The following is a 24,341-nucleotide window of genomic DNA, read 5'->3' as shown; positions in this document are numbered from 1 at the left end:
AGACTCCCGATTAATTTTGACGACCTGAGAATTTTTAACATGCACTGACATAGCAACAGCACATGGGCGCCTTTTGCATTTCGCCTCCATCAAAACGTGGCCGCCGTGGACAGGATTGAACCTGGGCCCTCCGGCTCAACAGCCAAGCACTGTAGCCAATCGGGCACCACATCAGGTTGTGTGCGAGCAAATTTTTTTTTTTCAGTGTGTGCATCGCACAAATGTGAGGCTCTATCAAGAAGCCAGGGGCCATATTTCGTAATGATTCATTGTTTTCCATTTCATTTCATTGCCACATCATTCATGGCGACAGCCACAGGGAGTGGGGAGCAAATGACAAACCACATGGTCCCATACTCCAATTTCTGTTTTCCTTTTCATTTTTTTTTTATGAATGTCAAATGTGCCATTGTGCTCGCTCACTCAACGGTATTGGTGCCGATCAGCCAGCACTTGCAAACAGAACCCTACCAGAGCCAGTGCCCATAGCCTCAATGACATTGCAGTTTTCATTCTTCCGAAATTAAGTTACTTATCATTAACTAGGAACACCGCTGCTATTATCACCACACCTAAACAGTGGCACAGGCATGTTCATGCAAATAAATGGCATTTCTGCAGTAATCAGCACAGCATTGTCTGCCACAGTCCATGTCACCAGCAAGCAATGACCAACCACAGAAAACCAAATGAAATCAAAATGAAATGAATCATTACAGAATACTGCCTCAGAGCTATTTTTGCATTATCATGTTCATTATAAGTAAAGGTTGGACTTTTTGGTTTGAACGAAAAAGTACGCCGAATTCAGCCTTCGAAATTCTGTTTTAATCGAAACAGGTCAGTATCCATGACAAGGATGCCACAGTTAGCTTGCTATTAAGTGTGAATTGCCCAATCAAAAGAGGAAATTAATCATATATGCCAGCCAGTTAGATCGCGGTACCTTTTGATTAAGCAGCATAGTCGTGCGTTTCGAGGCACTGCTTCACTACCTTACATGCCTCTGCATACCGAGAGGCTCCATGTCCCTCCTCGCCAAGCATCCTATGATAGCATAGCGCTGTTCCCCACTGCACAAGTTAGTATATCAAGTAGATTCCTCCACTGCCTGTAAAGACACTGGCTTGAAACCATGCGCAGAAATGTCACAAAAAAGTGTCTTGTTCTGGCTGCCGTTACTGTTAAGCGGCAGTTCCATCGCTGCAGTCGACAGGCAGGCTATGCGATGCCCCGTCATCCTCTTGTCAGCCCAGTGCAATAATTTGTTGCTAATATAGCATCCCACCTTTAGTAAATCAAATTTCCTTGAAGCTTTGTCTGATGGTTGAATCATTTAACTTCCGTAACTTTTGGTAATGGCAATAACATACCCTTGAATAAGCACAGCTCTAAATATGATCAATTATGCGTCAATTATTTGTAAATCGAATGCTTGAGATGGCAAAAAGGCTGTGATAAACATATAAGTGACTTTTGACCGCACTTAGATGCCACATTATGTCTCCAAAAAAAGTCAGTGATTCATCTGCAGGGAAGAATAGTCACCGAAAAAAATGAAAACCAGGTTCTGAAATAAAAACCAAAAAAAGTCCGCTGAATCTTCCAAAGATAGAAACCGAAAAGCGCAACCCCTAATTATAAGCCATAAACAGCACTATTTACAACATCTGAGACTAAACAACCATTTAGAAAGTTACAAAACTCTAATAATCTGACTCTGCTACTGTTCAGAACATGAGAGATGTGGGGACATGCTTTACTCGTCCCCTGTGGTTTGCTTCCCCACAGTGCACCCTCCTTAGCCGTGTTAGTTACTTTAACTAACAAGGGAGGGCACTGGCGTCACAGTGCCACGAGCACCACAAATGGCGTATTTGCTGTGCGCGCGCAGGGGAGACGGCTCTCTCCGGCTCGGGATTTGGCCGCGTTCGAACATGTCGCGTGGCGCTCCACTCTTTACCGGTAGCACCGGTAGCGCCATCTTGCACCTGTTGGAGGAATGAGCGTTGCCTCATTCTGGGCTGGAGCGAATTTGACACTTCACCACCTGACCCGCAGCAACCACAATTATATCTGGCTTCCAAGTATGATACCACACTTAAAGCAGTGTTTGATCTTTCTGAGTCACCATGTGTTCATGCAAGGTTTAGCATAAGCACTCATAAACACTGCACGAGATGGGGAATCCTCAAATGTGCACTGCTAGCCAGCTTGCCTATGGTGCTGCTGAGGGCAGGCTTGACATTATGTCTACCAGCTCGTCACCAGAAGCGCACTGTGTGTGGCCTAGCGGTCGCTCATGAAGCATCAAAAATAGAGCCATCCACTCAAAAATAACAGGAATAATGACTGTATACTTGGGTAATCGTATCTTACAAATAAAAATGTGGTGCTTTCTCAATATATTTTCAAATTTTATTCAGAATCCCTTTAAGGTAAGGTACTGTGAATGTAGCAATAAAACCATCAGCAATAGTTCAGTCTGCACAAAAACAGTGTTGTGTTAGACAGTAATAGACACTAAAAAAGCACATCAGTAATTTATGAACAAAAATAAAATTGCATTATATGTTCCTTGCATGTAATATCTAGCATTGTTGCCCACCATGAAGAAATCAGAACAAAGTGCACTTGCAGTGACATTTCTCAAGCCTACAGAACTAGTATTTATTTTTGTTGCTTTAATTAATTTTTTAACCACAGTTGCTACTCCATTCATGCAATTATCACAAGCATTTATAACATCATAGTATTGTGTTAGTTACACAGCACTTACCTCAGAAAAATGAATATGGATTTTCTGTAGTCAACTCCATCCAGCTTCTCATGGAAGTCAAGGTAGGGCTTGATGATATCAATGAGGCCATTTGGCATCTTGTCAATTTCGTCAAATATGAACAGTGACCGACCACACTCCTTCACCTTGGCCTCAATTTCTTTCTGCAATGTTTTCTGTGAAAAATACACACACACAATTCAGAACTGCTATCACATGAAAGCAATAAATTTCTTGCAACCAATGCAGTGCACTTCTGCTGTTGATATCGCTAGTAATGGACAAATATGTTGCCACTAATACAAAGCACATGAGGACTTTCATTTGAATTTGCAGGCTCACCACGGCATAAAGGGTTATAATTAGGGGTGTGCGAATAGTGGTTTTTTTTATTTGCAACAAATTCGAAGGAAATAGTAATTTTCTTTCAATAATTTCAAAGCGAATATTTTGAACACTTCTGGCACACAAAAAAGGTTGAACAGCACAATATGCATTTTTAAAATCACATATTTTTCTAACACACAAGGCTATTATATGAAAAAAAAAAAAGTGAAAGTGCATTGAAGCTTTGTCAAACAACTCAATGAAGCTGTGTCGACTTTCAGAAAAAACTGCCATCAGAAATTGGGGAGCCAACCTACATGCAGAGCCGACGTATTTGTGGGGTATGGATCCTATTTGTGGGACCTCCAAATGCTAGTCTTACCTGCGATTGCATCACTAGGCAGGTGCTGCTGTGGACTCTGTGGACACCTGCTAGGCATACATACTGTGCGCCTGCGCACCCAGTGCCACCCCGCGTCAGGCGTAGGAAAGGGGCATCATCTCCATGTGCCTCATGCGAGCTCTTTATGGTGTTGGCGCCATCACGCTTGATTAGCGAATTTTACGCATAGAAGAGCAGCTGCAGCAACTGCAGTCAGCTCAGACTCATCCCCTCAGAAGCGTGGGTGTAGACACTGGAAGGTACAGATCTGGGCCCCACACTTGTGCCTGCTCACATCTGCTGTGCGCTTGCACAGACTGACTCCAACATATGTGCGGGCATGCAGGCATGCGGCATGTATGCCTAGGAAGTGTCCATGAAGTCGGGGCTTTGGCTGTGCGTGCACCATGGTGTCATCTCGAGGAGGTATGGTGAACCAAAACCACATGAAGCAAGCGTTCCAGAAACGTTATTGACTTAAGACGAATACTTAGGTATTTCGAACACCAAACATTCGGATCGGATCAAATATCGAATACTTTACAATATTCCCCAAATATCCGAAATCATCCACTATTCACAAGCCTCTAGTTATAATGTTTACCCAGGGTGATAACCATGAGCTGTGCACACAGCACATGCTCATCAAAATGTGACAGCTTGGTCATGGGGTGGTTATGAGGAAAGGAAAGGCACAGTAACTGTCTCAAGAGCTAACTGCATGAGATGATAATCTGTGGCAACACGCTGCACAATACCATGCACGAAGGGCTGGCAACCGCTAAAACACTGCCGCTCAGTTTCTGGGTTTGCAGAAAGTTTCGCACATCGCCTGGAAGCAGCTCACAAGACTAGCCAATAGCAGAAGACTTTACAGGTACATAACTTCCAACTGAGCTATTTTGCAAATTAAGTTTGCATTTCTAGCACGGTTTCAGCGTAGAAGCTGCCAACAAGATCCATGCTACGGATGCTCGCTTCATCATGAGTACACTAGAGAAGGTTCCAGAGGCGCTGTCATGAGCCATGCATCGAAGTAGTTAATTGAAAGCCCGATAGGAGCAGAGGAACAAGAAAGGATGTCCTGGCGTATGTCTCAATCACTTCTTACTAATCTCAACACCAAAATTATGGGTTAGCGCCAATGCGCTATGCCCCTTAAACATGCAATGTACTGTCAAAGAGGGATTTTCATCACCATTTTTATAAATCCTTATCCTGTTTAGTCATAAAAATGGGGTACTAGCATAGTTATACTTCCCTGATAATGCGAGGTGACTGAACGTTGAAGCGGTGGCAATTGATGCTACACTGCAAACACACAGCTCTATTACCAAGTTTCGTTTTGTGCGGGTGCACCAGCGGCAGCAGTAGGCCACAGCCACTGCCATAGTACATTGTGTAGCGAGGAACATCACCTCATGCAGTTACTGCTTCACTCATAATAGAAATCTGAACTGTGCCCTGAGGAAAAGGAAGAAGGAGGGAGGGGAAAAGAGTCACTATGGTAGAGGGCACTGGATAACTTCAACCACCTAGGGGTCTTTTAAAAGCCCACTGCACGGTACACTGGCATTTTCACATTTCACCTTCATCAAAATGTAACCAAATATATGTCAAATCTTGCAACAAACCTGCAACAAAGCCATAAACTTAACTGACTGGTTCAATGAACACCACACACACACACAAAAAAACATCCCCTATACTCCTTGGTTTTGGTGACTGTTGGCTTCCATCATGTCATAATGAGCCCCTTCTTTCCCTTGTCTGCTCAATAGCTAACGAGGGCCACGATTCTGGCAGTCTCGATGCCATGGGTAGCATAAGAGGGGTATCACACAGCTTCAGCCCTCACCGTTCTATCACGTTTCACGTGGCACTCGCGGTAATACAGGATGTACTGCATCCACCGCTACGGATGAGGGCGGCGCTGGTGAACACTCTTAAGGTTAGGTTACACTACATATAAATACCCCCGAAAGCAGAAGAATGGACAGCTGTCGCCGTAGTTCAGTTGATAGAGCACTGGACACGAAATTTGGAGGTTGTGGGTATGTATCCCACCGGCAGTAAGTGGGTGCTTTTTCTTCTGCTTTCTAATCAATTATCTTTAAATGATTACCCTATTAATCTCCCATTGATGAACACCACACACACAAAAAGCAAACATCCCCTATGATCCTTGGTTTCAGTGACTATTCGCTTCCATCATGTGGTTCAATATCAGTGAGCTAAAAACATGCTATTTTGACAGTCGTCAGGAAGGTGAATTTTATGCTGTGCATGGCTAAATATTTAACCCCATTCAGCTCTTTTCTGCATGAAATGCACACAGCTGAACCCCTATTTTCTTCATGCCTTCTGTTAATCGTCTAAGAGAGTGCAAGTATTTTACACTACTCAGCAGCAGAATGAAGGCAGCATCAACAAACCCTAGGCTTTTTAAGCAACTGTTAAGCTGAAACAAGCAATAAGGATGTACCATAAGATAATAATGCCATACCAACACCAAAACTCTTTCTTTTTTTCCCCCTTTACACATGACTTTTGTATGACCATGTCAACCAAAGCAGAAGCCAGAATAAGCAAAGCAGCATAACACTGCCAGCCAATCAAAGGAACAATGCATCATTTTTGGGGTAAAAACCAAACAAGGCTTCAGACTTGGTGGGGACCAAATCTCTGAAAAATGTAACAAACACTGCTACTGAACCTAGGAGTGAACACCCTTTAAAGAGAAAGGGAAGCAACCTTTTTTTGAGAACGACCAACTCATTTTTCCTGTTGAATATACAAAGTGTAACAATTAGTTTTCAGGAAGCACCCCCAACCACATATTCACAAAGAATTCTTGGTTACTATGGTATTATTTGAAATACTGCAGGTTCCAACAGTGTGCCATGCATTAATACATGAGACTTGTGAGATGAACACAAAAAGGAAATATTAAGGTTTTGTAACCAGGTGTCGGCAAGTGGATAGCTGCCTATCAATTAGAACCACTCTTGGGTTGTGCTGACCCCCAAAAACCAGCAAAGCATTAAGACTGCATTAAAACACTACCATGGATCTAACAGCCAACATAGCCAAGGTAATGAAGTAGATGAAATGGAGAACACGCGATGAATATTTAGAAATGCAAGGTGTACTTGCAGAAGCTCAGAGAGGCTTTAAAGCCTGGCTACAGACAGTGACCAATTCTGCCACACTAGATGCCAAACTGCAGTGCCGTAATGCCTTTGAATACGTTACTTTGGCAGCTTTAAACAATGCAGAAAGGGAAAATACTGGACTAACACCATTCCAGCTTTGAGTTCATCGATTCGTCTCACACTGCCCTTCGCTAGGCATCCCAGTTAGCGTAGACCAACTGCCCTGGACAGGCAGCAGTCCTGAGTTAAATCTCCAGACCAGGGCAATTTTTTTCGATTGCAAGGCCTTGCAGAAAACTGTATAGCTCTCCTTTCTAGCCTTATGGATGCACTCAGGTGGATGATAATGAGTAACTACTCCCTAATTGACATCACAGATCACAACCATCAATGGTAAAAGGCAAAAGAATAATTAAGGAAAAGAATCAATACCATAATACAGGCCAGCTCTCAGTGGTCATATTAAGAAAGTAGTTAGTGTAGTGCTTATCTTAAAGCCGAGACTAAACATCCAAAATTTGAAATATTAACTTCAAAACCCATGTTTCAGTAAAAGATGCTATCAAAATTGAGAACATTAAATGTAATTGTTTTTTGCATGCTACTTTTGCATATTTTGTGCAATCTTAAGCAGAGTTTTTGGAATGTCTGAAAACCCACACCTTCGGCTTGCCTGCTGCAGTATTATAACTGCTAGTATACAACTAGGGGTTGGACTTTTCGGTTTTTATTTTTTGAAAACTCAGCAGACTTTTTCGGTGTTTACTTCAGAGTGCCAGTTTTTTTTTTTTTTTTGACGAATGAATTACTGACTTTTTTCAGTGATTTAATGAGGCAATCCTGCATGGCTGAGAAGTACCTTAGAGTCTACCTTGGCATTTGTTTCAGCATAAACAGTTTAATTACCAGCAATTAACCTGCAAATGATACACTTGGAGCTGTGCTTGTAGAAGGAATTCCTGTCATCATTAAAAAAATGATGCAAGTTAAATAAGATAGCTGGCAGACAAAAACGCAAGTGGAAGTTTACTTCTAAGAACCAGATTGACACATTGTCGTTGGGTTGTCGCGCTGAGATGACCAAGAGGGCGGGGGATCCCATGGTGTGCATACTGATGGCAGCGATATAACAGCCGCTCAGTCGTCGGGCTGAACATGACACCTTTTTGTGGCGCTCATGCATGGTTTCGTGTCAATGTCCTACATGTAGATGATAAACTTACTTAAACGAATAATTGCTCTAAGGAAGTGACCATAGTGAACAAACAGTGCCGAGCTAGCAGGTGGCGAGGAGGCAGTGCTTCCTGGTCCACAGATGCATGTAAACTAGCGGAAAAATACCTCAAATCACACATCTGCTCTGCCTATCCAACAGCGTCACATCACACCCCTGGCTTCCCTACTTGTTTAACTTTCAACTTTGACTGTCCAACAAATGCCTTGCATACCAAAAATATAGACCATATTCGGTTAAAACCTAATTTTCAAAATTGAATTTGCCACATTTTTATAGGTTCTTTTCAGTTTAAACCGAAAAGTCCCACCCCTATATATACAACTGACAGTGCCACAGAAGAGAGATGGTGTGCCTATCATGATACTGGCTACTGCATTTATGCCAGCAGCTGCCTTGATGTGAGCCAACATACTGACTGCACAGCAGTTTGCTAGAATAATAAGCAGCAGTATGCAGATGCAAATCAAGATCTACAGTGCATTCTTGATTTCTTGAGTCGCCTAGAAGCAGCTGCCAGCACAAATTAAGCAGCCACTAACCTGCAACTTCCACAAGACCAATAGGCCAAGTCAACGCTGATGTTAGTTAGTTCACTTGCAGTGTGTAGTGTGTGAGACAAGTGCCATTATGGCTGAAACCTCCAACAAGCCATTTTTTGAGTATTAAGCTTCAGGAAAGTACGAAGAACATTTAAAGCACTGTGTGCATCAGACAATTAAATTTCATTAAGCTTAAGGTGATCCAGACTTTTAACTGCAACTTGAATCCTTGAATCAATGAAAAGCTACTCATGAATCATTACTTTGCTAATTAAAGCAGAATATGAAAACACCAAGCATTTCTGAACACATCTGCTCACAACATACATCTGGTTACTGGTTACATCGATATGAGATGCTTCAAATGTTCTCTGAAAGCTTTACACATGTTCGAATCAAGGTTTACTGGTTCCAGAAAGCGGTTACATATGCGAAGTACATAGATAAGGGTTCCGAAGTCACCCTGACTGCACAGGGACCCTAAATTTATTAAAAAGCAGGTATAGTGGATTAGTTAGAAAATATCAATTAACTAAAAACATGATCAATGGTAGACAGAGGTTGGTCAGATGGTTCTTGATAATCACAAAGTGAAACAAGGGAGGGAAAACCTCCCCCTGAGGTTTTCCCTCCCTTGTTCACTTTGTGATTATACATTATCGAAACAAAGACAAACTTCACCAACAATGAGAAAAGTAAAGATGCACATATAAATGCAAGACTAATCCGAGAACATCAATCCTGCAACAGCAAGACTTTCAGCATATTCTTAAAAAGATTCAACAATGATGGAAGTTTTTACTGAAAATGACAATGTATCCCAGAACAAAATGGCTTCAAAAGATGAAACCATTTCTTTTTGGTTAGGAGAGATATTTGGAAGCAAAAAATTGTTTTTAGCTGCAAACATAGAATTAGTTTTTCAATATATAATCAATAAATATGAAGGGTATGTTATGTCTCATTACCTTGAAAACAATTTCTGAATGGTGGCAATATCGAAGGCAATAACCTGATAAGATGGTACCGTGCAGAAAGCAGTGAGTGTCAGAAAAGAATGAACTGTGTGTGATAATGTGGACAACATGGTATTGTAAATGCTCTAGATGAAATGCTAACGCCATGCAAAAATGCCTTAAATGACTACATGTGAATGCACTACACAAGGGCAAAAGCATGTGAAGAGGAAAATATGGATATGCTTTACCAAGTGCTCTAATACCAAATGCAAACTTTTTTGTTCATATGAGAAATGTAGGCAGAAAACTTGAGAGGAATCCAAAATAATTAAAAAAAAACTGAAGTAGCTGGATGCTGGTAAAATACTAAAATGAAGAGTTAAAGCATATATGCATGAAAGGATCTTTTGACTAGTTCTAAATACCATTAAATAGTCTTAGCAGCATTAATAATTACTTGATCATCATGACACTGGTCAGTTACCTTGGTCAGCACGATATTCAGTTTAAAAGAACATGCTATCCAGCATGAACTTGCTGGATAGGAAGACGGTGGTATCACTGGCACATAAAACAACTAGAATAGCTCATATGATGCACCTGAAGCTATCATGGCATACATTCTACTGCAGGAAGTTTCTAGCGGCTGAGAGAGCATGTAGTACTTACAATGCTCTTGTCAGCTAACCTTCAAGCTTTAGTAGTTTGCATTGTATCTTTTGCAAATTTACTATACATACTTTAGTCAGTCCTCATGTGGAAAAGCAAGTCATTAATTACCTTGAGGAGCACAGTATCATTTCAAAATACCAGCATGGGTTCTTTAACGATGTCAGTGCACGTTAAAGAACCCCAGGTGGTCGAAATTTCCGGAGCCCTTCACTACAGTGTCTCTCATAGCCTGAGTCGCTTTGGGACATTAAACCTCATAAACCAAACCAAACCAGTTTTCGCAAAGGTTATCATGCAACACACAACTCGTTGGATTTATTAACAATATATTTTCCGCAACAGACTCTGGATTACAGGTTGACGCAGTGTTTCTTGACTTTTCTAAAGCTTTTGATCGCATTCCTCACCACAGGCTTCTAATCAAACTAACACATTTAAATATTTACGCAAATGTTCTTGCATGGATTAAAGAGTTCCTATTCAATAGAATACAATTCACCTGTGCCAATGGCTGTAACTCTTTTGTCATCCAAACAACTGAAGTCCGCCAGGCCAGCGTACTTGGTCCCATACTTTTTAAAATTTTTATTAATGATCTACCCAAGTGCGTCTCATCTTGAATTCGATTCTTCACAGTTGGCTGTGTCATATATCGTTACATTACTAATGACACTGACCGCCATTCCCTTCAAACTGATCTTCATGCAGTGACTAATTGGTGTTTCACTTAGCAAATGTCACAAAATGCATCTAAAACAAAGCTTATGTCATTTACCATCCGCTCCACTCGAATTCCTACAGCCTACTTCCTTAAAGGTGCACTGAAGAGGATTCTGAACTTGTCTTTTTGCCGCGGGAACTCGATCTACACGTTCCTAGCATTCTTATAAACTGCAACTTATTGCCCTGTATGGCCGATTTCCCTAATTGAATGGAATTAACGTCCGGCTCCCGCCCTTTTTTTTTTAATTCTGCCTCGTACGATGGGCGGAGTCGACCAACGCGTGAAGTTCCTTTCAGCCAGCTCCGTGAAGGCTTTGCTTTCGCTTTATTTTGTTTTTTAGGTTTCCATGAATAAATAGTTTTATTCGCAGATAATATAGCCGCAAAATAAGCCCGCAGAAATAAAAATACGCGCGGACTATTTGCTACTACGGACTACTACGTATTACTCCACCGATGGCAGAGCGGCAAGCCGCCACGGGACTGGGTGAAAGGCACTCCACGCGTTGGTCGACTCCGCCCACCGTACGAGGCAGAATTAAAAAAAAAGGGCGAGAGCCGGACGTTAATTCGATTTAATTTGGGAAATCGGCCATACAGGGCAATAAGTCGCAGTTTCTAAGAATGCTAGGAACGTGTAGATCGAGTTCCCGCGGCAAAAAGACAAGTTCAGATTCCTCTTCAGTGCACCTTTAATAGTGATAGCGTAGAATTTACAACAACTTACAAATTTCTAGGAGTTTATCTACAAGATATTATCATATTAACACCATCTTAGCATAAGCTAACCACGTACTCGGTCTTCTTAAGCGTAACCTCAAGCAAGCGCCTTCACAGTTAAAAGAAACTTGCCCATGTCAGGGCCGTTTCACATGCTGCGACTAGAACGAAAATAGTCGGCCTAGTCGGTGACGCCGCAGTGCGATTTTCGCACAGTGCTTTCACATGCAACGCGTACCCAGCGAATTCGGTCGGAGGGACACGCAAGGTTGCTCGATGTTCGCATAGGCAACCCACGATTAAACGCGACAGAAACGCTGCACGGAATGTGTTGACGATGTTATGACCAGCGTGTTTTTAGATGCAAGGCAATATTTCGTATGTTTTCATTAGAATAAACAGTTTTGCTTACGCCGCGGGAACAGCTCCCACGTGACCCCACGCCGAGACGGCGCGTAACGTCACGTCACGTGCGAGCTGTTGCCGCGGCCGGTCTCGACGCACGTGCGCTCTCGCTCGGGTGCCTGGAGACCGGTCGTGGCCGCGGCAGCTGCTCCCACGTGACGTCACGTTACGTGCCATCTCGGCGCTGCCCAATGGTCAGTCGCAGAGCGAGCACACCAACGCTGCAACTGGATTCCAACCGGATGGAACTTGGTCGCAGGCCGTCTGCGGCTAGACCGACGGCCCTCCCCAGTCGCAGACCGACAGAATTCGCATCGTCGCAGGCGAAAGTCGCATGCATGTGAAACGGCGGTCACACTGATCTGCCCGAAAATTGAATACACTTCGCTACCATATGGGATCCTGAACAAACATACGCCATAAACATCGAATCCCTGCAAAACCGTGCTGTTTGCTTTAACTTTAACTTTTCAGATTATTCACGCTTCACCAATGTCCCAACAATAAAACAACGTACCAAGTTGGAATCACTATCCCATCGACACCACTTTGCTCGCCTAACCTATTTCAAAAACTGTTTCATCATTCCACCCCCCAAGATGACTTCTTTTTTCTACCCCCTGAAGTCTTCCTGCACTGTGACCACAATAACAAAGCCAAACACATAATGTGCCAGCCATCATCACCGAGTCCACAGCCCGTACCACGCAACAGGGTTTAGTGTCCCAAAGCGACTCAGGCTATGAGGGACACCGTAGCGAAAAGCTGTGGAATTTTCGACCACCTGGGGTTTTTTAACGTGCACTGACATCGCACAGTACACGGGCCTCTAGAATTTTGCCTGCATGCATATGCCCTCTGTTCATATGTATTTGGCATTTTTCCCACTTTTATTTATGTTCATATTTATTTGCCATTCATCACACTGTTGTTTATGTGAATATTAGTTATATTTTGACTGTTGCAGTATGTGTTTGTATCGCTTCCCCCCTATTTAAGCTGGAGCTTAAATAGCCTGCCACCACCACGGTTCCTCAGTGGGCACGTCAGCTGGCCTTCGGTCAGCACCGTCTCAAATCCGTTCCGTGTTTTTCATACAGGTCAGTAAATCTTCCTGTACCTTTAAAGGGATACTGAGGCGGTTTTCGAATCAGGTAACCTTCTAGGGTTTTGAAGTACTGTCATTGCTGATCACGTCTGTGAAATTATTTTTTCGATTTTGGTTAAAACAGTGGCGCAATCACCAATTAAAAATGCGATGTTTAAATTTCCCGCGCCCCGCGCGAGCGCAGCAGAGGGGAACAGCGGAGAGGGAAACCTCGTCCATGTCGGCCAGCGTGACGTCATGTTGAGGAGCCGGGGATGCTTCGGCGCACCCGAGCGCGCTTTCAGCGCGCGTTGTTTCTCGTGCTGCATGCGTTGTTCCTCGTACTGCGTGCGTTGTGACGTACAAAGCGTGTCAGCTGACCTTGAGAATACTACTCTGCGTTCGTGTCCACGAACAACTACGGCCGCGACTGTGTCGTCTTCCGCTGTTTTCCGCAAGATCACAAGCTCGCAGCGCAACCGCTCGCTGCTGTGACGAAGAATTCAAGCCGACTAAAGCAAGCTTACTCTGCTCGAAACACTTTCGTAAGAGCGGCTACAGGCAGAGCTTGTCCTAGTGTGATCTCTGGAGATTTCTGTCGAAAAGCCGCGGCTGAACCATGACACAGTTCCATTGATTTCCTCGCGCATAAGAGGCGTGTCACCATTCCGAAGAAGCGCCTCTTTTAAAAGTAGAAACATGCTCACTTAGCCCCTGAAGAAACCTTATAGAGGCTTAAGCATGTGTCGCTCTCCTCAGCTTAGGTGCGGCCAGACCACCTGAGACGTGCTCAGCAAGGCTCGGTTAGTCATTTTATACTCGGTTCGACGTGTCCAAGCAAGCAAGCAAGCAAGCAAGCAGAGCAAAGCACAATAAAGCAAAGCAAGCAAGCATCGAAGCTCTTCCTATGCGGCATCTCGTTTAATCCTAGCTAAGCAATTAAAATGAAAGCGTTCGACGTTGATTCCGAATGCAAATTTATGAGAGAAATGAATGCCAACCGAGTTTTTGCAAAAAAACACCGCAACCTTACTCGGTTTCTTCATCAAGTTGTGGCAGCAGGCGAGTTGCAGCTAGCTTGGCTTTTAAACACACATATAGTTGGCCACTACTTCACTGAACCTAAACTGCAAATCTAGGAAGGGCGAACGTTTCCGAGGCAGCGATTAATGTTTTCTGGCATCTGCTGAACGCGCCAGGAGTGAAGCGTATTTGTGCGCGTATTTGGCTTGGTTTCCAGCGCACCATGATTGCGTCACTATCTTGTGGTCACATGCCTCGCAGTGCTTGGCCACTGCGCTTCGCTAATTTTGACACCAACTTTGAGCTCCTTCATCGTTTTCTTGAAATACTGTCTTGCCCCAACCTGCAACGCCGGGTACTGAGAACAGGATTTTTTGTACACAGTGTTTTGGGCCTTTTCTTTAGGATGACGCTCTTCCGGGCGAGCCAGGAGGCGTCCGGTGGTGGTAATTGACTTGAGTATTGTTCGCACCCCTTCCTTTCCGAGAATACGAGCCGAGGTTGTGCTGGCACCTTTTACGCATGGTCTGCATCGCGTCTTTGACGCTGGCGTATGCTTGTGCTAGGCATAGAATTTTTTGCTTGTGTCTTTTTTGGTTTCAGGCGATACGTGGAATGAGCAAACTGTAGTATCCTTTTCTTCGGTGGTCAGTAAAAAAAGATACTCGCCGTATTCGTTTTTACAACGGCACGGAAAGCTGCGATCTGCCCTCAACGCAGCGCCGGATCCGCATCGGCAGCTTCTCCAGTCCTCAAAGTGACGTCACGACCTCTCTTGACCAATCACGGGCGGCAGCGCGCCGCGCGGCGTGCCCCGCGGCGCAGGCCGCATATTTCGGCTAAAAAAGGCAATTCGCGCTTGTTTTTGCCTTATTTGGATGCGATATTCCAGTATACAGCATGAAAAACTATAGGATGCCGCTGCCAGCCCGATTTTCAGAAAAAGTGCTTCAGTCTCCCTTTAAGTCTAGCAATCCTTACTTGTTCCAGCTGACGTGCCCCGAGTGTATATGCACAATGCGTACCGTTGCCTCCAACTTCGTTTTTTCAGTGCTTATGCTTTGTGGTGATGTCGAGCCTAACCCGGGCCCTTCAACTGAGCAACTACTGGGCGGACTTCTAGAGGAACAGAAACAAATAAAAAACAGGCTAGACGACATCGAATCGCGCCTTAAAACGTATGAAGACTCGGTTTCAGCTATTTCCAAAGTATGTTCAATAGCTCGGAGCTTAGAGAAGAAGGTTCAGGGGTTAGAACTCAAGCTTACCGATTTGGAGGACCGCAGCAGGCGTAATAATCTTCTGGTGTTCGGCGTAAAGGAAAAGGAAAATGAGACGCATGAAGATCTCGAGGAATCCATCCTCAAGGATGTCATCACAGAAATTCTAGGTGCACACGTCAGTTTGGTCGAACGAATACATAGAATTGGTCGGAAACAACCCGACAAAGTACGACCGGTAATCATAAAGTTCTACGACCACTGTGAGAAAATGAATATCCTAAAGAATTGCTTTAAGCTAAAGAATGGAAACGTGTCTGTCTCGGAGGATTTTTCCGCAGCCACAAGAATGAAAAGAAAGCAACTGTGGGACAGTGCCACTTCTAACAAAAAGAATGGCCAAAAAGTCAAGCTCATATACTACAAGCTTAAGATAGACAACGACTTGTTCGAATGGGACGAGGAACGAAAGATCCGAGTTCCAGTTAGCCGGAAAGATAGAGTACATGAACCGTAGCCCCCGAGGATAGGTCGTTTGTATGTATTCAGCTAAATGCGCGAAGCATCGTTAATAAAACAGTTGCCCTAGAAAGTATCGTGCTCACACAGGCCACATATCGTATGCCTAACAGAAACCTGGCTGCACACGGATATCGAGAGCGCTGAAATAGTACCCGTAGGCTACCGAATGCTTCGCAAAGATAGGAACTCTCATGGCGGTGGCGTACCAATTATTTTCCGAGAGTCATTGCATGTAACCAGTTTTCCCGACATACCCGATATCGAATGCATATTGCTAAAGGTTTCTTTAACCGAATTCACCTTGATTGTAGGTACATTCTACCGGCCGCCAAATAGCAACAGCACATTTTTTGAAGTACTGAATGAATTCCTATGCTATAGTAACATTGCTACTTGCAACACAATACTTGCTGGAGATTTTAATATGCCTTCTATCAAGTGGGACAGTGAATTCCCTGAACCACTATCTGCCATTTCTGAGCCATTTGTAGATTTAATCTTTCTTTCACAACTTTACTCAACTAGTGAAGGAACCCACCCGCATACAAAAAGACGCTAAATCAATTTTAGATCTTTTCCTCGTGAGCAGCAGCCTGCTTTGCCGAAATCCGGTTACGCATGTCTACGATGGCATATCTGACCACAAGATGGTATCGCTGAATATCGCATGCGCTCCTGCTACTAAGAAAAGCAAGGACATACGCGTAGTCACGCAATTTGCACGTGCCAAAGACGTTGCTATCTTAAGACTTGTTGGACAGTTCGTTCTCAGATTTTGTTGCTTTAAGTGAATCTACCGATTGCTCTGTCGATGCTCTGTGGGGTTTTTCCAAGAGTCTTGTTATGAAGTGCGTGAACGATTTTGTGCCGGCTGTGACGAAACGAGTACGAATTACTAGTCCTTGGATGACTAAAGAAGTTATTCGGCTAGAATGAAAAACAAAAAAGTTAAGAAAGCAAACCCGGCTTTCTCCTTCAGCGGCCAACAAAAATAAGCTCTGTGTGCTACGTACGCAGGTCAAGGAATGCATAAAAAGGAACAAGGACTACTATTTAAACGCTACCATGAAGAGCTTTCTGCTCACCGCGCCAGAAAAGTTCTATCGGCATTTGTCTCCTAAAAAGGAAATAACATACAAATTGCGTATAAATGGCGAAACAATAACGTCAAAACCGCAAGTGGCATCAGCTTTTAATCAATTTTTCTGTTCAGTATTCGCAAACGATGATGGTAAGAAACCACATCCCGACTTAGTGTTACACTGTCTGCCAATTAATAATGTTGTTGTTTCTGAACAGGGCCTTCTGTCGTTACTGCTGAATATCGACAAAAAGTCACCAGGTGCTGATGGTATACCCAATGCTTTCCTTGTTAGGTATGCCGAGTGGAGCAGCAAATATTTATGTATTATGCTCAATCTTTCTTTCACTAAAGCAGAAATTCCATTTGATTGGAAATGCAGTAAAATCGTGCCCATACCCAAAGCAGATAATTCATCATTACTTTCGTCTTATAGGCCGATATCATTATTGTGTACATGTTCCAAGGTTCTTGAGCACATTATTTTTAATCATATCTCGACATTTGTTGAACATAATAATCTTATCGACAGCAGGCAACATGGGTTCCGAAAAGGACTCTCCACAGTAACAGCACTCCTGGAGCTAACTCACGATTTCGCGACAGCCATTGACATTCAAAGCCAAATCGGCATTATATTTCTTGATTTTGAAAAGGCATTTGATCGCGTCTCACACCCTAAACTTCTTTCAAAACTAGAACCGCTGTTGAAAACAATTCTCTTCTTGCATGGATCGAAGCTTACCTATGTGGCCGATCCCAATGCGTCAGAATAGATCACGTGTGTTCTGCTCCTGCGCTTGTCAAGTCCGGTATACCGCAGGGATCTGTTCTCGGGCCCTTATTCTTTTTAATATTGTGACGAAGACGAAGCTGGCAGTGGCGCGGGACGGAGCGCCCGCACTAGGCCAGCGGCCATTAAATCATCTCATAGCCATGGTTCACCACGTCTCATTCTTCGGCTGGCCGCCGCGTAACATTTGGTGTGAGGTGCTGGGGTCCCTTCATCGCCATCCTGGTCACGGAGCTTCGGCGTCCTGGGCCTGCCGTGGACGTCGGCCGTGAGTACCTGGTCAGCGCCGCACGGCCGTGCCCCAGCCCGACCGACCTGAACCGACCTCGACGCTCACCCCAGCCCCGTCCCCCGCCCGGACCACACTACACGACGACCCAAGACCCGACGGACCCAAGACCCCACCGACCCAAACGTGAAGACCCCGTCCCCCTGCCTCTGCCGTTCGGTGCGTCCAGAGACCTCGGCCGTCAGCTCCTGGCACCCTACGGCCCGGATGCTTCGTGGACCAGGACTCATTCTCTCATCTTTCTCATCGTGGCGGCCAGCACTGCACCATCTTCTACATATTGTTCGATCCTTCCCTCAAGACCATCGCCTCTTCGCCGTCTGTTCGTCACCGATCGGGACAATCACTCGGAGGCCCCGGGTAGTGTGACGAAGACAGTGGCGCGGGACGTGGCGCGGGAGGCAGTGGCGCGGGACGGAGCGCCCGCGCTAGGCCAGCGGCCATTAAATCATCTCATAGCCATGGTTCACCACGTCTCATTCTTTGGCTGGCCGCCGCGTAACAATATTTATTAACGACATAGTTCATAATCTACCCGTTAAAATCAAGCTATACGCCGATGACTGCATATGGCCGCCGCGTAACAATATTTATTAACGACATAGTTCATAATCTACCCGTTAAAATCAAGCTATACGCCGATGACTGCATAATCTATCACAAAATTCACAACTCCAGCGATCAGGCTCTACTTAACAGTGCCTTAGCAAGGATTGCAACATGGTGCTCAGATTGGCAGATGTCAATAAACATGAAAAAATCTGTTGCGATAACCGTAACACGCAAAATAGTTCATAATCTACCCGTTAAAATCAAGCTATACGCCGATGACTGCATAATCTATCACAAAATTCACAACTCCAGCGATCAGGCTCTACTTAACAGTGCCTTAGCAAGGATTGCAACATGGTGCTCAGATTGGCAGATGTCAATAAACATGAAAAAATCTGTTGCGATAACCGTAACACGCAAAAGGCAACCATTAAATTTCTCCTATTCCATAGGCAGCAGCACTCTCGCAGTGGTAAACAACTATAAATACCTAGGCATAACCATAACATCGGATCTAAGGTGGAATGAACATATATCTGATATTGTGAAGAGGGCCATGCGGAAATTAGGTTATTTAAGAAGAACTCTGCGACAATGTACAAACGAAGTTAAACTAATAGTGTACAAAACCTTAGTTCGACCAGTACTAGAATATGGATCAATTGTTTGGGACCCGCACACTCGTGGAAACATAGACAAGCTCGAATCTGTACAAAAGAAAGCAGCTAGGTTTATATACCGATCATATAGCTGGCGTACTTCCGCGAGTACTCTAGTAAAAAAGGCAGGTTTAGACAATTTACAAAAACGGCGTCAGTATGATCGATTAAAATACATGCACTTGCTGTTTCATGATAAACTAGGCATCCGAAAACACGATTACATAGAGCCTGTACACCGACGAACCACCCGATCGCATGATAGCAAAAAACTTAAAGATTATTCCTGTCACACTCAAACCTTCGCTAACTCTTTTTTTCCGAAAACTGCCGTGAGTGGAACCGGCTTCCGGCCAGCATTGTAGAATGCCCTACTACTGAAGTATTTATGAATGCTGTCAAATTGTAACTGATGATTACTGAGTGTTCTTGCGACTGCTTTTTGTTTCTGCACGCAACTTTGCATTATCTATTTTCGCTCGTGAGTGCATCTCATTTGTTGTGAAAGCAGCTTGTTGTGCCTTGATTTGTTTTGCGCATGTCACTTATGTTTTTTTTTCTTCTCCCGCTCCTGTTTACAGCCTCACCTAGAGGCTAGCAGTACTGTGTAAATAAATAAATAAATAAATAAATAAATGTAATACCTTCACACGAGGGCCCTTAGGTGTATACAAGGCCCTTAGGGGTATGTGGAGTAGCAGGCCAGGGCCATGTTACCACCGGCAGACCTCTCCACCTTTTCCTCATTAAAATTCCTTTCTCTCTCTCCTTAGGGGTATACATACAAGCGCTGATTTCTTCCAGTACTGTGTGTTGCATGCTTTTCGGCACATTTGCCACGGTGACAAAATTAAACAGCACCATTTGCGCTGCTCAGCCAAATAAAGATTTAAATAACCATATCAATGAAAAAAAAAATCACAAAAGGAGCAGACATGATAGAAAATGAAATGCTCTCTGTCAGCCTGGGTTATAAAAGCTTTTGCAGCACAAAAATAGGGACAGCAAAATGACAGGAGAAATAAAAACACACAATCGGCCTCAGTAACTAAAACGCTTGATTCTAGAGACCATCCTGGTGGCCGTTCTTTTACCTGATTACAATAAAAGCACATATACTGTTTTAAGTCACTGTACCAGGAGGCTTCCAAGCCTGATGAGAAGTGGGGGGAAAGGTGCTAGACACTCACCCTGTATTTAGGCACTTCATCTTGGTGAGGGAAATGCTTGTTGGCAACATATAGGCTTACGTACTTGCTGTTCATACCCTCCTTATAAAGTGCCTCTGCAATCATGGAGCTGGCATAGTTCTTGCCACCACCTGTCCAGCCGTGGAATGATAACACCAGGGCTTTCTTGGGTGACGGGTTCTGAAAGTGGTCCTTAAGAGCCCGCACAACAGCGCGATGCACTAGCGGCTGTCCGTGCAGCCGAAACTTGATCGTGTTGTCCAAACCTGTAGATACAGCAAAAGCAGTCCTCAACAGATGGCCACAAGACCACCAGCTTGCATTTCTCTACATAAAACTTCTGAGACTTTCACAACCAACATGATGATGTCTGACTGCGCTATCTAATTGAGGTGAAGTTGTCTATACATCTGTTTAGCTCTTCAGTAATGTTTTTACATACTTCCAAATGCAGACAGACAGTGCCAGACACAAAAAGAGTAAACCGCCATCTTGTGATAGCAAGAACAGCTAGATTTAATAGTGTGGCTTCAGTTTTGTATTCGACTATACAGCATACGATTTTGCAGCTTAGTTCTCACAAGAAGGGCTATGCCTCAGATCTGGGAAAAGATGGTATTTGTTTTATATGCCCTTTCCTCACTGATGATTGTATCTTTTTTCTCTGTTTTCTGCATTCCGACTGGCTCGCCATAACAAGGAACCATAGAGTTTTCCTGTACAATAAACTAGTGTTATCTAGGCTATGGTTCTGTGAATGATTTTATGAATTCAGAAAGTATTGGTAGATCATCTTGAATTTACAGTGAAACTCTACAAACAACAAATTCTGTAACTTCTACCACTACAGATGATCCTGGGTCAAGTTACACCACTGGAGATTGTACAATTGAAATTAAAACAAACTGAAGGCTAACACTGAACAGCAAGTATGGCAACAACAGATATTACTTTTGTAGCTGTTGAAGGTGGCTGAAAATTAGTGTCAAGTCTCCATCCTTTACCTATCCTCGTTTTCCGACCTCTATGTGCCTAAGAGTTTTTTTTTTGTAAGACCACAGAGCTACTGCTCCATGTCGGCATTACTGCAGACAGCAGAGCCAAGTATGAAATTTGACCCAGCCAGTAGCTGGTAAGGGCAGCAAGAAATATGTATGCAAGAGCTAATTCAGATGTAGTAAAACATGCAGGCAGTACCAAAAGTTCTTGCACCAAGTGCCTGTCGGCAAATGATGGCCAGACACCCATTTTGCCCGACAAACGGTGGAAGAACTTTAGCTGCACTGTCAGTAAGCAGCCAAATGAAGTCCTGCAGATGTAACGACAAGGCATCCTATTTGATACCTTCATGCAGTCATACTGAGTTCATGTGTAAAAGAATTCTTGTGAACACAGTCCATCTCACACTGTGATAAATGTGACGTCAGCTGTTCTGAATCCTTGGTAGAGGCATGCATTCACAGTTACAAGCACTACTCTAAGACATTCTAAAAATATACTGAGCTTGAGTCATCCACTTATACCACTTGGCTACTGTCCAAAATAATGTAAACTGGAAGCTGTTTACCTGACAGCGTTCACTCAATATACTTGGTCTGTCAACAAAAAAACAGAATAAACATCTGTGCAGAAAAATCAGTTTTCCACAGAATTCCCTACCATGTGTAGGTACCCACCAGTGTAATTATTTTAGGCATTACTGATGATGCACATTATGCTGTTCCCACCATACCCATTTCATATGCAAATCTCTCACTTTTCCTCATTTCTTGTCAAGACACAGATGTTACTGGACTCGCATACATACCTGTACACAATGTTCAATGAACAAGCAATATGGCATGCTGAATATTGATGGCTTATACCCGGGGAGTAACCAAAGCATGCATTATAGCGCCAGCACTTTTCTCGAAACTAACGTTTATGTTTCACGTTTACCGGTACAAAGTTTAGTGTCTGAGATAATGTGATGTGTTTATGAAGGAGATAAACTAACCAAAACTTATGGTAATACATGCACCGAATAGCTGAAACAGGTATAAAAGGGCACCTGCACCAAAGCCACAAAACCGTTCACAGTCAAGCTACCAATAACAATGCTATCTTCTCAGCTTTATGTACTACTCTGGGAAAGTACAGGGCATACTGAAGTGCAAGAAGGTGAACAATAAGATGTAGGTCCAAGCTTCTGCTTTTACACAGCACATACACTGTTGGTGGAGCCAAGCTGTGCAGGTGTGTCTGAACACTTCGTAATAAAAGGTAGTCACTTGCTGCACGTCCAACATGTGTAGACAACGCTTTTTTTTTTTTTCAACACTCCATGGTGTCACTGTGCATTTGTACATTTGTTTTATTGCTTGCCTGACACAATCCATAGTTTGGCTACACTGCACAGACATTCAGAGATGGAAAGCAATCCGAACAAATAGTTCTTACTCGATGATGGTTACCTATGCACAAAAATTTGGTAAACCTGCACATACACTTGAAAAACGACAAGTTGAAAGGGATGCTGCAGATGTGGGATTACGAATGCAGTTCTCAGCGCTATTGGCGGCTGTGTAAAACTAAAGCACAATGCAGGTTTCAGCAAGAATATGACCCCAAAAAATGGCAATTTGATGATGCTTTCAATTTTTGGTAACTCATCAAGGGTTTTGAGATGCACACCCATTTCCGCATCAGCTGCAAACGTGCGTGCGTAAGTGCAAATGCATATGATCGCTCCCCTTTTGTGGTATGCAGTACGCACATCTCGTGATGCATCAATTTATTGTTTCCACATCAAAGCAACAGCCAGCTTATCAGCCTTAAGCTGCTTTCGTCTGTCGCGCAACCGATAACTTTCAGCAGCTTCTAGACAATCTCCCAATCTATGAAAACACGCGGATAGGATACCGATGAAAAACGGCTCGGTCAACTGGACTGGAGTAGGTAATCGCCAGAAGCTGTTATCTTAAGAAGATCATTTTCTTTCTCAACAAATCTTCAAATAAACCTGCTGGCAGGTCCGCTTAAAATGCGAATAAAGGCGGCACTTGCAAGCTCGCTTCCTTAAATAGAAACCACGATAACGCTTAGCCAGCCATGCACGAATTAAAAGCCTGCAACAAGAGAATAGCCCGAGGTGAAACATGAACTTCAAACGCGCAAATTAACACAGAAAAACAGTTATCACAAACTTTCGTACCCTTGACGTTGTCAGTCACCCAGGGGGCGGCGCAGCACTCCGAAGTTTTGCATTTAAGCGCGTTCCAACCGGCGTACATTACTGATACGCCTAAACCAGCACCCACTGCTATTGCTGTGGACACTGTAACTGGTTCTAGGCTTTCGCACTGTCGTCCTAGGCTGAACCAAATGCAGATAAGAAATATGCACACATAATATTCGCGATAAAATTTCATTATGACTGTCGTTTTGTTAAAACTCTGCACAATGATAAAATAGACGCCGTATTCAACCTTTACGCCGTCCGCACCGACTAGGAAGCAGCCATGTTGGAGAACGAAACTTGAAACTACGCAGCGTTGCCAACAGGCTGCTTGCTAAAACGCGCTGTGAGAGGAAAATAAAACTCGCAGGGTTCATCCATGGTTCATCTATGAACCTGATAAACTTACGGCATGGGTAAAGTAAACTAGTACACTTTAACAAGGTTACCATTGGAGAAAAAAAAAACTTTTTCCTCCATCCATGGCTGTCACGGCGTTTCATGTGAACCGCATGCTGGTTGAGTGCATCTCCACATACACAATGCATTGGGGTCTTGCTGCTTTCACAAAACTACATTTAAATCTGTTATTTTCTTCTACCCAAATCATGACCCGCGCTGGCGCGATTCGGGTGTACGTCGAGATATGTAAGACGTAAAACAGTTTTACTGCGTTATTTCTTTTCCTCAAAAGTCAATTTCAGACATTCGTCTCGTGGAGGGCACCCATTTCAACTGGAAAATCACTTCTACTGGAAATGGGATCTGCACTCGCTGTGATATACGTCACATGATCGATTTTCGATTTGG

At 43.7% G+C, this 24,341-nt stretch overlaps 1 protein-coding gene across 2 annotated transcripts in view; it reads right to left on the bottom strand.

Annotated features, from left to right (window-relative positions):
- Positions 1 to 24,203, bottom strand: part of LOC149352816 (torsin-1A-like) — a 28,831-nt gene extending 4,628 nt beyond the window's left edge. The window contains exons 1-3 of one of the 2 annotated variants that reach the window (XM_089582030.1): positions 23,981 to 24,203; positions 20,315 to 20,580; positions 2,780 to 2,955 (exon numbers count right to left, since the gene is read on the bottom strand). In XM_089582030.1, the coding sequence (XP_089438156.1) occupies positions 2,780 to 2,955; positions 20,315 to 20,580; positions 23,981 to 24,011 (473 nt within the window). In that variant the 5' untranslated portion in view covers positions 24,012 to 24,203. Of the gene's footprint in view, positions 1 to 2,779; positions 2,956 to 20,314; positions 20,581 to 23,507; positions 23,881 to 23,980 lie in introns of those variants that run through there. The other variant, XM_089582029.1, reaches the window with a different exon arrangement.
- Between the last annotated feature and the right edge of the window lie 138 nt (positions 24,204 to 24,341).

Source organism: Amblyomma mixtum, chromosome 3 (genome assembly GCF_055824585.1).
Source record: "Amblyomma mixtum isolate Tamu chromosome 3, ASM5582458v1, whole genome shotgun sequence".
NCBI classification, from domain to species: domain Eukaryota; kingdom Metazoa; phylum Arthropoda; class Arachnida; order Ixodida; family Ixodidae; genus Amblyomma; species Amblyomma mixtum.
The sequence above is the reverse complement of the archived record's forward strand: the minus strand, read 5'-3'. Positions and strand labels throughout refer to the sequence as shown.